The following is a 14,566-nucleotide window of genomic DNA, read 5'->3' as shown; positions in this document are numbered from 1 at the left end:
GGCTGTTCCTTGGCTTGATGGGTTATGTAGCTACATATTTATATAATAAATCTGTTATACACAAACGGACTATATACAAAATAATATTAATATATGTACATGTTAATATTTGAAACTGAAACATGAACATTGATAAAACAGCTTTAGCTAAGTAAGATTTTATTGTAGTGCAAAGAACAAGAGGTATAAAATGGAAATATTTTACATATAAATAATATTATTACATTATTTCACATTATTGATATAGTATTTTATTAAACATTGTATGACACTTTCCACAAATGAGTGTGCCCTATTTATGGAAAGTGTATGGTGTAAATAAAAGTTATTAAAAGTTACACAGAGCCTAAATGTTCTGTGCCCTCATTTCACTTTCTGTATTCCCAGAATGTCCAGTGTGCACAGATGTTGACTTCTTGAAACAGAATAGTCTTTGCTCAACCACAATGTAATTTAAACAGTTTTAAACTGAACTGATTTGTGTACACATTTGAGAGAGTTGCCACTGAAAGTCTCTCTTGCATCTTGACGGTTCTTTTTATGCAGATGAGGTAGTTTACAGGAAGAATCAAACTCCATATTCCACCCCTTTCAGCTTGATTGACTTCTCTGACATTAAAGAGTTTCTCATCAAAGTGTTAATCAAGGCAGAAGTCAAGAGTGGAAGAGAACGATTCAGTTCTGTCAACTTCTGTGGCAAAAATAAGCAAAAACTTATTTTGTGCCCTCATTGGATCCTCAGCTTGAAGACTTTGGAGAGAGGTGCTTTGGCACTGGAGTACATCAGGTATGAACCCTCTGCTGAGGTAAAGAACTCCCAGTCACTGCATCCAATAGTAGGCAACCGATGGACAGGAACAAATCCCTCATATCCCTGCCATCTATCAAGGACAAAAACAATAAAACTGAAGAAGAAATCGAGCTTCATTTGCTGCAATATACGTTATAGTTTATAGCACTGATATACTGTAATCTTATCCTATATGGAAGCCCATTTCTTCCTCAGAATAAAAAAAAAGTCACTTTTTAATAATTCATAATTCTGATTTTTTATTTTTATTTTCTTGTGATTCCGATTATATTTCTTTTTGGACTTTTTTTCCACTTCCAAATTATGAGAAAAAAGTCAGAATTGTGAGATATAAACTCCCAGTTGTAAGAAAAATGTGAGATAATTGATTTTTTTTTATATACATAACAACGGTATTGTTATTTATACTGTGATGGAAACACAAATAATAATAATAATAATAATAAAAACAACTGTGAAATGTAAACTCAGAATTGCAAAAAAGTCAGTCAGAATTCTGTTTGCATATCTTGTAATTCTTGTAACTCAAATGTAAGATATAATTTTGAGAAAAAAAAGTCACAATTACCTTTTCCATTTTTTTTAATCCAAGGTAAAATGGGTTTCCATATTATCCTGATAATATTTGAGAATATAACTACTGAACACGATTTACAGATAATTCTTAAGTTGTTGTATATCAGAAAATCTGATTTTTTAGTGATACCATGATTTTTACAGGTTTCTTATCTCTTACATTAAAGTGTAGAAGGAAGGATGGGATAGAAAAAAAGTAATATCTTCCCAGCTCTGCTTATAAAATTAAGTCTGAAATATACAGTACACTATATGGTTTTTGCCCAGTTTTTTTTCCACGATTTACAATCAGGAAGAGATTACTCTAGTTCCAGAATTCATAGCCTGTCTGCCAATTTTGTGCAGTTAAGAGATTTTCACAGAAAATTAGATTTTAGAAGTTGTGGAGTGTATTCCAGCCTTTACATGTGGTATCAACACAAATGCCTGTATTTTTCACTAACCACCCACAGTGCACATGTACATTTAAATGAAGTTGTGAGTTATGATCTGTGCATAATGTTTGAGCTTTCAATCATTACCTGTATATAACACTGTTCAATGAGTAAGATGATCCATCGTAAGAGTTGGCTACGACTAAGAAGTGTTCATCTCCAACAGAAAAGAATTCCCAGTCCACCGCGCTGCCATACATGAGGAAATCAAGTAAAAAAAAAAAAAAAAAATGTGGATAATTATTGATTCAACCCCCAAAAAACGTTTATAGTTCTGGCCTTACCTGTATGTTACAATGTCTTGGAATTTGAGGAACATCTTGGTTGTCACATCAAGTTCATATATAGTTGAGTTGATGGTATAGAGGCTTGGTCCTCTCTCACACAGCATGTGTCCATTGGCAACAGCTAGGAAGACTCTGTTTTCAATCTGAAACATCTCCCAGTCTGTAGCCCCGAATGTCTAGAGAAATGAACAAATATATGTTGAGAAAGAAAAATTGATAAGTTTTCCAAAACACTCATGCTGCCATGGCTTTTATCATTGCCTTTTTCGAGGCAAAAGGCTGCTTACACCATTTCTGATAATTAGAAGTTCAACCTCAGGAGTATTTCTATACTAGGTTAAGAAAGTTGTAGTGTCTGACACATTTATAGGAAACAGTCTTGCTGAAGTGACAGTGACTGCATCCAAAACTTCATGAGATCCATATCACATCACTGTCATATATGACATTGATTTTGTTAGATGGTAAGATCCCAAGATTTTAATTATAGTGTAACATCATCTAAACGATTGATACTAAGAAAAAAACTCTTCTTGTTCTTTTTTCTCCTGTAAAACACATCTGCACATGGGGAAATTCCCATCTGAAACATCTGACAACATCACAAGCGATAGTTCTGCCTTGTTAAGTCTGTTGACTTTGGATCAGTGATTTAGAGAAAATTCAACAATGATTGAAAATGTTTGACATTTTTATAGGCTTGAATGAAAGCAGCCATTAATTTTTTCATCGGACTTCTGATTGCTAATTTTAATAATTTTTTATATGAAATAAATATTCCAAAGAAATTCTGCCATTATCACCCTAATTTTATCTTCTCTGTGAAACCAAAAAAAATTATTTTTCTCGCTGCTATTTTCCATACAAAGAAAATGGATGATGACTTATATTATCAATTCAAACATCAAATTGTTTAGACTACTTTTATTCTTTTTAAAGCTTGAAATATTTATTTTGGAGTGTCACCGTCCACTTGAGTTGTATTTTAAAAAATAAATAAGTAAATAAATCCCTCAGATTCATGAACAACAAGTTTCTAAGCTTTCCTGGGTTTAATGGAAGAAAGAACTGTTCCTTTAAATGATATTTATCAGAAATCATCTTCCCAAGCCCAATACACTTAAATAGACATAGACTTTATCTTATCTTTCCTTTAAGTATAACTGTATGATGTGTTAAATCACTAAAATAGTAAAAATCATTTGTAGTTATGAATGAAATGTTTGTGACAACAGGATTTCAAGCAATAAATCTCTTCAGTAGCGGTTCAGGGTCTTTTATAGTGGTTAAAGCTATACTTAAACAACCCCAGCAATACTGCAGATGCCCCGAAGCTGATTCTGTGAGAACAGATGTCAGGTAAATTTAAAATAACATGCTGCAACTGGTAAACACCTAAATGAGTCCATCATTCATCGTTTTTCATTTGTTATGATTTTCCACTTTATTTACCTGCAATTACTGAGTATAGAAATGTACCCCATTTACACCAGTGTTTCCATTCATAATGAATATGATCATCAAGTTTCAGAATGATCCGTCCATCACTTTCTAAACTCACCCTTATAGTCTGAAATAGCTGAAAGGCTCCACCAAGCCAGATGTAGACTGATGAATCTGTTTGGGTGGAGTTGCCATCAAATGCGTTGGCCACTGCTAGGAAGTGGTAGGGCCCTATGGTGAAAAACTCCCAGTCATATGCTCCTGATGTCGAGATGGTTTGGTTCACCTCAAACGTCTTGGTGCCTGGGTTCCACTTATAAACAACGCTGTCAATGTTGTGATTGCCATTCTCTAAAAGAGATGACAGGAACATAATGAAAGGGTTATAAAATCATAATAAATGTAACTACTGGCACCTAATTTAAGAGCAGTTATACAAAGAAATTCTGATAAAAATCTACTAAACTCCATCATAGGCTCCAAATTTATCAGTCCATACACTACCAAACTAAGTTATTTTTTTCATGTACTTGAAATAAGTCTTTTATGCTAAGCATATAGAGTATAGATAAATATAAATTCAGAATTGTGAGATAAAATTTATTTTATTTTTTATTCTTTGACAGAACAGGCTTCCATACAATATTCTTTCATTGTATGGCAAACGTATCTTCAAATGTCAAATATTTTGTGATGCATAGATCAAAGAAAGTAATATGGGCTCGGAAAGACATGATGCTGAGTATGAATTTAGATTTATTGGTCAGCATTTATGGAGTGGGTGAACTGAGAACCATTTAACAGTATTCTAGGACAGTTATGTATAAGCCTAGCCAGGCATTGAGGAATCGCTTGGTTCAGCCCCAGAACACCATTGTTGGACCAACCTGTTCTGTGATTAGCCACAGCTAAAAAAGCTTCATTATTAATATGAAAGGACTCCCAGTCACGAGCGCTGTGTGTCTCCAGGGTCTGATAGCGCACAAACTTTAGCCTCTTATTACTCCACCGATAGATCACAGACAGCTCTCGCTCTCCGTCCACTGGGCCCACAGAGTTCGACACCGCCAAGAGCATCTGGCACACATACAACACACACAGTGATAAATGAGCCTGATACAGACAAACAGAGCTAGAGTTACACTTATCAGTCAGCCCGTCATTTGGCTATCATGAAAACAGCTCGCTAAATTTAGAACAGTGTCAAGATCAGGTGGTAGATATACTGGCTAGTATGAGTCATAATTTCACTCAGGCGAAGAGTTTAGTGATGCTTTAACTGATATAAATACAAACTCCGTGATTTAATGATGATGATAATAGTCGTAAAGGGCTGCAGGTTTCAACAAAGAACTTTTATTGCTTCCTATTCTTTATAATTCAAGATCTGTGTGATATAATTAAGACTAAACCATTCCACTGCAGACAGACAGATGTGTAAAAATTATTCATTCAGAGAAGGGAAAGCATTAGACTTGAAATTAATTTCTGTGATTGACTACACTAGTGATTTAAAGTTATTGCATACGTTTGTACTGAGCGTAAGAAACACCGCATCAAAACACACCTGTCTCCCGCAGTGCAGTGTAACATCTGTTCTCTGTGGCTTTGTGCATGATTGAGTGGAAAACATGCAGATCACACTCATGGTACTGAACCACGTGTATCTCTAAATCCAGTCGCGGTTCTTACCTGCTCCTTACCTCATTCCTGTCTGTAAGTCTCCCTTAACATTTCACCTCAGGCTTTTTTCTGCCAGTAATTATTTCCTAATGAAATGCCAATCATTGCTCTCTACAGCTGCGTTGTGCAAACCCTTGCCTGTTTAACAGCAAATTCAAGTCCTCTATCTTTAGCATAGTTTCAATGTCACTGATGTGACCCTTTTTTTAAGACTGTGACTTCAATAAACATGTTATACTTTCAAATTCTTATTTAAAATTAATCATGATATTTAAAATATATATATTATATATATATATATCTATATATTATATATATATATATATATATATATATTCTGAACTATTATTTTTCTGAATTATTATATTTTGTAGATTATTTTGTCATTTTTTTCTGTTCTATCAAGTTTTGTTCTTTTTTAAGACAATTATAATTAAAACTTAAAAATGGTAAAACTTTAAGCAATAAACACACCTTTTACGGTTTCAATTTCATTAAAATTAATTTTTAAACAAAAATGTCTAGGTGATATAACTGTCTGGATATTGTAATAGAGAAAAAATTAAAATGCTAACAAGCCGGGTTTTTTTTTTTTTAATTTATTTATTTTTTTATCCGGTTAACTTATAATGATTAATATGTGTAAAGTCAATATTCATGGTGTTTGGAAAATTTTTACTTGACAGCTGCACCACTTAAAAGTTTTAGACTTTGACAACATTATTGTCTTTTCTCACCTTCCTCCCTATAGTAAATTGCTTCCATGCCTGGGCTTTAAAGGTGCTGATGTTCTGGTAGAGCTGGAAGTGGCCCTGGTTCCAGCGGTAGATGGCAGAGCCCGGCTTGTTAGCCCGATGAGCCATAGCAGCAAACAGCCCAACAGAGGGGATCTGGAAAAGCTCAATGTCCAGAGTCTCTGAGGTGGTGTAGAGGTCCTGGTAATCGTCTACATAGTCTAGTCTGTCTTTCTCTGTAGATTGAATAACATTCAAACAAATGGCATGATTCAAACAAAAAGGTGTCAAAAGGGCATTACCAGGATTTTTCATGGTAATCATAAAATACCATGGTGTTACCCTCTGATATCATCTCCATTGACACAGTACTTTTTGATCAAGGAAATGATCCAATATGCGTATCGTTGTGAATAATTATAAGATATGAGATTTATATGAATATTGCATGTTAAAGGTTAATGTAACATGTTTTTTTCTATATTAAAATGGCAGACTCTCGGTTGTGTGATTGTTTAGACTGTCACAGAAACTCTATCATAGAGCTCTGTGCATTGATACAGTATGTATAAAGAAATCTAAATATCCAACTTTATTCACATACATACAGTAAACTCACATAAAGCCAAATATACTATATAGCATAAGTACATATACATAATATACATATATGTGTGTCTGTGTGTGTTTGTATGTTCGTACATATATATATAAGTACTGTATATCTAGCTATACCCATGAAATATTATAGAACTTATCTCAACTGCTTTTTTCTTTGTTGTCACAAAATATACAGTATACTATATTATGCCCAGCTCTAATCTGCTAAACGTGAATGTGAATACAAACATTAACAAAATTATTTTCTCTAAAGCTGCTTTGAAACGATGTGTTTTGTGAAAAGCGCTATATCAAGAAATTTAATTTGTCTTGACAGGTCATAATCATAAAAGTTAAAATTAAACATTTTGTTTAAAACCTAAGATATTAATAATAAAAAATTTTTTAAACAAAATGATCTTTAGTTTCCTACCTTGCAACATAGAGTGCCAGTATGCACCATCACAAAGGAAAAGGCCTCTTTTAAGAGTGTCAAACCAGAGTTGTCCCAGTTCTGCCACAGTGCATGCTGGTTTAGACCCCAGAGTCACATGGACCTCCGTCTCTGAACATTGAAGTGAGAATGCAAACCCTGATCAAATATGCATACATTAAAGTAATATTTCTTTTTGAATTGCATTAAATGATATTGTATTTTATGAAATCTGTGATTAATGGATTAGTAAAAAAAATATGTATTTTTTATATAATTGGATAACTATTGTAATGGATCTACCTCATCAAAAGAATATGGATATGAAACAAGTGTTTCAGCGTTTCATCACAGACGAAACAATATGTCTAACGAGCTCAGGCTGTGAGGGTGTTAAAGTATTAACCAAGGTATGCAGTCTAGATCAAAGTTGCCATTAGCTAATTTAAATTGTCAGTACAAAGGATATAAACACTGCATTGTTTGTCATGCCAGAGATGTGTGCCAGCATAAACCCACACCCACTCAATCACTGACAGCTCTCACTGCAAGCTGCAGAAACTCTGTTTTCCTTTTTAGAGCGAAATAAGTGTCAGATGTTTAGTTTGGGACCATAACTCAATCCGACCACGGGTGATGTGTCAATGGTGTGATCTTTCACAACACAGATCTGTTCTTTTCTTCAAAATGTTGTCCATGGCTCCAGTCATGATAAAAAAAATTATAATTTTTGTAATGGTTCATTGTAACTCAATGTTAGGATTGGCAATATTGATATGTTTAACCAACTTATTTTCTGTTTTCATTTTTATTATGGCCTTAATCATATATGTATATATAGAACACATTTTTTTGTAATATAATATAAATAATATAATTTTATATCATAATATTTAATAATGACTTTGTGTGACAAACAGACCAAAATTAAGACGCTATTCAATTATCGCAAACTTTATAATCATATTTGTTAATATTTATAAAATAATTAAATTTCTATTTAATTTAATTAATTCTATTTCATGTATGTATTTATTTGATATTTTAGTTAAATATATTTATTTTATTTTTATTGTTTTTGTTGTTATTTTAGGATTTTTATATTTAACCTTAACATAATTTGAATTAAAATCTTTTAGTTTTACCATATGGAGGGAGCAAGACGTCATTCATCTGGGATTTCACTGGCAAGTTTGACAGGATTGTAGGGACAGAAAGCTCAACCAGTGATGGATTGGAAGAGGGACAAACACGTGGCGTCGCATCTGATCCGGGCAAAAGGACAAGCTGGCGCAGTAAACCCTTAAGAAAGAAGACAGATCATCATCTTACCAACAGGTATGTTTGCGTGTATGTTAATATATTTTAAATAAAGCAAAATAATTAGCAATATCAGAATACAAATTTTACAGAGAACAGGCCTTTCCACTTCCTTCGACTTCCAATGTGGAACCTGGAACCATCGGTGCTGAGATCAGAGGGAAAAGGCTGTTTATGGACCCTGAAACCCATCAGGGAAGTACATTACTCACAGAACTAAACTTTAAACTGCAACATATTTCGTTTCAGAATCTATTCAATTTTTGTGGTTTCGTAAGATCCTGCCCCTAGAAATAACAGATGTTGTGGTTCACTGTTCTTAAAACATGTAATAAAATGAAATTTGCATTTAATTTGTAGTTAATTGCTCAAGAATTCATTGCAAGAGTATGTGCACTTTTGGCCAAGAAATTGTAACTCACAGTTCCAGAGGAACACCACAGTCCAGGGTGAAGGTGGCATGGTGACCGCTGACGGCTAACACCATGCTGTGCCAGTGGTTGTCCGCCAGGCGGATTCTTTTAAAGCTGAGACGTTCTCTCCCCACTGAGCCCTGATAGATGAGATGGACTTTCTCTTTAGAGAAATGCAGGCCAAGCAGGAGTTGATTGGCATCCTCCTTCACCACAGTGAACAAGTACTCATTTCTCTGAAAGACAGCAAGTACATGGGGCATCTGATGCACAGCTCTGCAAAGGGTCAGATGCTTGTGTCCAGGTCAACTTAATTATTATAGAAAGTCTCAAAAATTTTACATTTTTACAACTCAAGCTGAACTCAAGTTCTCAAATTCTGGTGTACTGTATTCATGTGATAATTTCACTAGGACTCTAATTTTCCCTAATCTTTTAAGATACGGCATACAGAAAAATAAATAAATAAAAATTGTGTGTGTTTATATATATATATATATATATAAACATTTCCATACTTTAAATAAATGTTAACTGAAAAAAATATATATTTCATATTTTATTTCAACAACATTTCTTATTTTATTTACTTTAACTTGTTGTACTTAACTTAAACTAAAAGAACTAAAATAGAAATATAGTATCTTGATACTAAAATAACACAGAATATGTCAAATTTGAAGAAATATTAAATAAAACTACATAAATGTAGGCTACTGTAATGTATTTTCTTGCCACTTGAAAGATATTTTGGTAAATGAAGCTTGAAACTAGATATATTCTAAAAAATATACAACATTTTGTTAGCATATATTAAAAAAAAAAAAACAATTTGAGTAGATTTTTTTTTTTTTTTTTTCAAAAAAGTCTTCAAATTATCCATATTTTTATATTCCACACAGTGTAAGTCAATGGGAACCGAACAATCAAATGTAAGACAACGTAAACCTAACTATCCTTCCTCTCTCTCTGAACTCAGTATGTGCTAACTCTATGTTGTAAACAGTGAAGCTCAATTAAATATATTTTAGAAATGTAGAATATATCTAGTTTCAACCTTCTTTTACCAAAATATCTGTCAAGTGGCAAGAAAATATATTTCCAGCAGTTTTACAGTAGCCTACATTTATGTGTAATATGTTCACACATGTTATAGACAAGTTTTTCTTCCAATTTAACACATTCCGAGCTATTTTATTATCACTGAGATATATTTCAATTTTAGTTATTTTAGATTTAGTTATTTTAGTACAAGTTAATGTAAATAAAAATGAGAAACGTTGTTGAAATAAAATAAAATTAATTATTTTCAGTTAACATATATTTTGTCAAGTATTATAAAATACTATAAAAGTACTATAAAATTAGAAAAAAATATTGAATTTTATATATATATATATATATATATATATATATATATATATATATATATATATATATATATATATATATATATTATTATTATTATTATTATATGATTATTATTATTATTATTATTATTATTATTATTTACATTGTATGCCTTATCTCAAAATAATTAAAAAATTCGAGTTCTAGTGAAATTATCACATGAATATAATAAACCTGAAAGCAACCCTGTTTGTGTCTGGAGTAAAATATCTATTCTCAAATAGGAAATGTAAAATTTTTGAGACTTTCTATAATAAAGTTGACCTGGAAATAAGCATTCGACCCTTTGCGGAGCTGTGCATTACATGTCTTTTAAATGTCTGTCATTATAAGCATACCTTCATTCTGGTTTCAGGCACTTTCACAGTGGCCACTATTGAGAATTCTGCAGGGAAGAGAGGGCAGTTAATGAAGAGTTGAGATGATGGAAAGGTGAGTGCTTGCGCAGGACTGAAGAACTGGACCCCGCGAGCACCTCCCTCCTGCACCATACGGACCCCAGCCAGAGCCTCTCCGTTACGGGGCAGGATTCGAGACAACAGGTCCATTGGATGGAGATCTGAAGAGGGAGAGGAGAAAATTGAGGACCCCATGCCAGAAACAATGTTTAACTGATTAGCACATGTTCCAGTTATTTACTTTTTTATTGTGCTCTTAAAACCAGCTCAGCATACTTGTTAGTCAAAGGTTTTGGACTGTGTGTGTTTTTTTGATACCATCAGCCAATCAGCATTGTCAAGACATAATTTTGTCCTGTGGTGGTAATTATGACTTTTATTATGCAGGTGATTGACTCAAAAACTTCTGTGCCTAGAACTGAGTGGCCATTAGCGAAGATGGAAGCAAGAAGTTTGCATACTTCCGAGTTTGTCTGCTCCAACTGAATTACTTCCATCAAAAATGGGAATGCTAATGGATGGATTTCTCCAGGTATTACAGACTACCTTGATTCAATTAAGTTTGATAACCAGTAAGTGTCCAAAATTATTTTTTATGTTCATTTTGAGCATAGTTGCATCATTTAAAACCTGAAAACAAATATCCTTTTGATAAATGGCATGCTTGAAAAGTGTGCTTGTGCCATCAAATAGCATCTGATTTTATACATTGTTATTTAATGCTATTTACTTTTATGCATTTGGTAGGCACTTTTATTCAAAGTGATTTACATTTCATTTAACATTGCCCTCTCTCTCAAACCCATGACCTTGGCATTGCTGTTTAAGCTACTTGAAGGCTATATAAATCCATTCATGTGGCTTAGGAATCTGAATACTTTTGGTGGCCAATATATTTTTGCATCTGCAGATGGGAATAGCTCTTGATATAGTTTATCTCCCAAAGTATGCAAATTGCCTTCCATGCAAAATATACAGAGGAAAGAGGGGGAGACAATATTTATCAGCTCTCCCAGGTTCACAGACTTTACAAAAACCTGGCCTAAACTTTGATTTACTTTCATTCATACAGTATATACAATGACACGGTTTAAAAACGTGTAATGTTTTTATTAGCATTTATTAGTCTAAAGACTTCATAAGACCATTGTTTTCCTCAAAAATAGACATTGTTTTAATCTTAAATATGTAAAGTGACATAAGTAACGAGAGCATAAGTTTCAACTGATACTCTTGGATATTTTTTTACTTTCTTTCTTAATTTCCAAACTACAGATAAATGTGTAGATGCTTCAGATGAGAAAACACACACACACTGATAACAAAGAGACGTCATCTATAGATTTTCGGTGACAGGACTGCAGTTCCCTAAACATTCTCAGCATTCTTTGGTTCATCCACATTATTGTGGTATTTACAGCTTCTATTGTAATAACAGTCCTTCTGCTGAGCTCATTGCCCGGCCATTTAGTTGGTTTGCTCTTGACATACAAAAGCAGTATTTTAAAATACCACTTAAGGAATTTACTTTGGTAGTCTTCTGGTAAACTCTTTTTCATATTGGCATTTTTCATTTTCTCATTTCTTTTGCATTGGTATCTAATGTAATTGCCTTTGTGGTATGAAAATGGGAGAATTTAAGCCCCAGGGATTTTGCCGGGTTTGGGAAGAGTTTTCATTTTTCCATTTTAGAGACCAAGCCGTGAATCAGCATGACAATGTGGATACACCACCAGTCTTGTGTAGCTGCCCATCATTCATAGTGAAAGCATTTGTGTGGCACAGATTTAATAAATTAGTAAGCATTCATTTCTTGTATTAAAGGGATAGTTCACCCAAAAATGAATTTCTGTCATCATTTACTTACCCTCAGGTTGTTCCAAAAACAAAAGATATTTTGAAGAATGTTGGTAACTCAACAGTTTCTGTTCTCTGTTGACTTTTCCATACTTTGGAAGTTGGTGGGGACCAGCAATTGTTTGATTACCAACATTTTTCAAGATATCTTCTATGTTCAGCAAAAGAAAGAAAGTCATAAAGGTTTGGGAAAAAACTTGAGGGTGAGTAAATGATGACAGAACTTTTATTTTTGGGTGAACTATCCCTTTAAGTGACATTTTGGTGGTGCGTGTGATGCATGCCTACCATGTTTTTAATTAGAATGTGTGATAATAACGAATCAGATTTTATTGTGTGAAAATTAAATGTAAATTTTTACCAATATTGTGACTGTCCTGCAATGTCATTTCCACCATAACAAACAGTTGTCCCTAATAAAGTTTTATAAAGTGGCTACCAAGGACACTACCATGTCAATGAAATAAATTCCCAAAGAGAAATATAAAACACAAAATGTGTGTGAAAACAAAAAAGTTTTTCTTTTCACGTCATTTCCAATTGACCAGTAATTTATTAATTATGTGAAAAGTGTAAAAATATCATCTATTTGGGTGTGATTAGGATAAATAAAATTCTTGCTGTAATCTAGTAGTTTTCGCCCCAAAACCTTTAGAATTTAAAAATATTTAAAATACAATTTTCATAATAATTTTCCCTACAATTGTGAATGAAATGGGGGAAATTAGTTGTCCTTATTTGAAGAACAACTTTTCTATACATACAATATCCACACTCAGGTTGAGGATTTACAGTTTCATTCAAGATCTTTACAGTCTGGACTTGATCGAATTTTATTACGGAGGAAGTCACGTTTTCTTATGTCTACTGATAGAGAGATAAACAGATTGTTGTACCAGGACTCAGTGATTTAAAGATTAACAGTTTGTTGTCATACAACACAGAGAAGGCAAATCAGTATTATTCAGCTATTGCATTAAAAAAACTGTTTATGAGAGCAAATAATTAGGGTTATGTGCGGTATCTCACCTGTACAGGGTTTCCATGGCACTACGGTCACACTTTCTGTTAGTGGCAGAAGAAGCAGAAACAACTGCAGTGCAAGTAGGGTGGATAAGGATGGCACTAAGTTATGCTGTCCTTCCATTAGATGTTGATTTGTCTTTAAAAATGTCCTTACAAACTTTTGATTGGCCACAAAAAAAAAAAAAGCCCAAAACATACAATTCAGAAATTTGTCTGCTGGTCAAGATGCCTTTATGTCCTGTATTCTTTGTTCCTTGAATTGTCCAGAATAGAGTCTGTCCCTCATTTTTTAATTTTAATAAAAGAATAAGTTTAACACAAATGAGCCATTAGCTACTTAAAGTTTTTTTTTTTTTAAATTCACAAATGTTTGCACTGGGTGATATCTAAACACACAATACAAACTAAATCAAAATTCATGTTCTTCTGTACGGCTTCTCAGGAAAGTTCTCCCTTATCCACTTAAGTGCTAATCATTAACAAGCAGTTAAATACAAAATACTCAGAAAGCTGTAATCAAAGTCCTGAACATCCACAAGTCTGTGCTTTTCCCCTCTTCTTCCCTTTTGTTCATGTGCGCAGAGACATCCAGAACGCAGCAGCTAATTCACCTGTCAGCTGCAGGGTCAACTGAGCATGCTAACAGATCACAACTACAACTGAGAGCTCAAGGGGCAAAATCGGTGTATTTAGAGAGACATTCAAATGAAACCATGTCAACACGAGAGGAGGGGCTCAGAAGGAGGTACAGAGGCTGAGAGAAAGGCAGACAGACAGAGAGAGAGAGAGAGAGAGAGAGAGAGAGATTTCCTGCGTCCTAATCTCAGTATTTCATTGCTTAATAACCCTCCTCCCTCTCTTTCTCTCTCTCTCTCTCTCTGTTTTATTTTCTGCCTCTGGGTGGAATCTGTGTCTGTGTCCTGATCTGGTTCTCAGTCTCACTTTGTAATGTGTTTTTTTTTTTTTTTTTTTTTTGACCTTTGCAAAACTTACTGCATGCATAACTTGCTGCTAGCGGCCATTGCTATGTAGTTGCTAAGGTGTTATGACTGAATTATAGGGCATTTCTCTGCCGTTGCTAGGGTGTTCTGGAAGGTTGCTAGGTGATCACCTTTTAGTCTAAGTTAAAAGAGCCCACCCC

The 14,566-nt window shown here is 33.6% G+C and overlaps 1 protein-coding gene and 1 long non-coding RNA gene across 3 annotated transcripts; one reads left to right on the top strand and one right to left on the bottom strand.

The window, feature by feature from the left end:
- Nucleotides 1-144: 144 nt before the first annotated feature.
- On the bottom strand, nt 145-14,111 carry LOC109091808 (thrombospondin-type laminin G domain and EAR repeat-containing protein-like). 2 transcript variants are annotated; one of them, XM_019105596.2, is made up of 12 exons: nt 13,429-14,111; nt 10,483-10,703; nt 8,744-8,970; nt 8,412-8,502; nt 8,147-8,303; nt 7,002-7,133; nt 5,972-6,204; nt 4,439-4,628; nt 3,670-3,902; nt 2,106-2,284; nt 1,909-2,010; nt 145-881 (listed from the first exon to the last, which is right to left on the bottom strand). In XM_019105596.2, exons 1-12 carry the CDS (start codon nt 13,619-13,621, stop codon nt 728-730), a joined length of 2,112 nt encoding a protein of 703 aa, XP_018961141.2. In that variant the 5' UTR covers nt 13,622-14,111; the 3' UTR covers nt 145-727. The 2 variants fall into 2 exon arrangements, with proteins under 2 accessions (XP_018961141.2, XP_042613722.1); XM_042757788.1 differs by lacking the exon at nt 13,429-14,111 and having other exon boundaries at nt 10,483-10,752.
- Nucleotides 6,056-8,759, top strand: LOC122145265. Its single transcript, XR_006160211.1, has 3 exons — nt 6,056-6,155; nt 8,141-8,339; nt 8,414-8,759. It is a non-coding gene; the product is annotated as an uncharacterized LOC122145265 (long non-coding RNA).
- Nucleotides 14,112-14,566: the final 455 nt, after the last annotated feature.

The sequence above is a fragment of the Cyprinus carpio genome, chromosome A6, assembly GCF_018340385.1.
Source record: "Cyprinus carpio isolate SPL01 chromosome A6, ASM1834038v1, whole genome shotgun sequence".
In the NCBI taxonomy this organism is placed as follows: domain Eukaryota; kingdom Metazoa; phylum Chordata; class Actinopteri; order Cypriniformes; family Cyprinidae; genus Cyprinus; species Cyprinus carpio.
Note: the sequence above shows the minus strand (reverse complement) of the source record. Positions and strands in the feature narration are given on the sequence as shown.

Coding starts and splice junctions, on each gene's coding strand:
- LOC109091808 (XM_019105596.2), bottom strand. CDS start 13,621: ATGTTTTGGGCTTTTTTTTTTTTTGTGGCCAATCAAAAGTTTGTAAGG. Junction 7,134..8,146: donor CGTCTTGCTCCCTCCATATG/GTAAAACTAAAA, acceptor TTCAATGTTCAG/AGACGGAGGTCCATGTGACT. Junction 2,011..2,105: donor CAAGACATTGTAACATACAG/GTAAGGCCAGAA, acceptor CATGTATGGCAG/CGCGGTGGACTGGGAATTCT.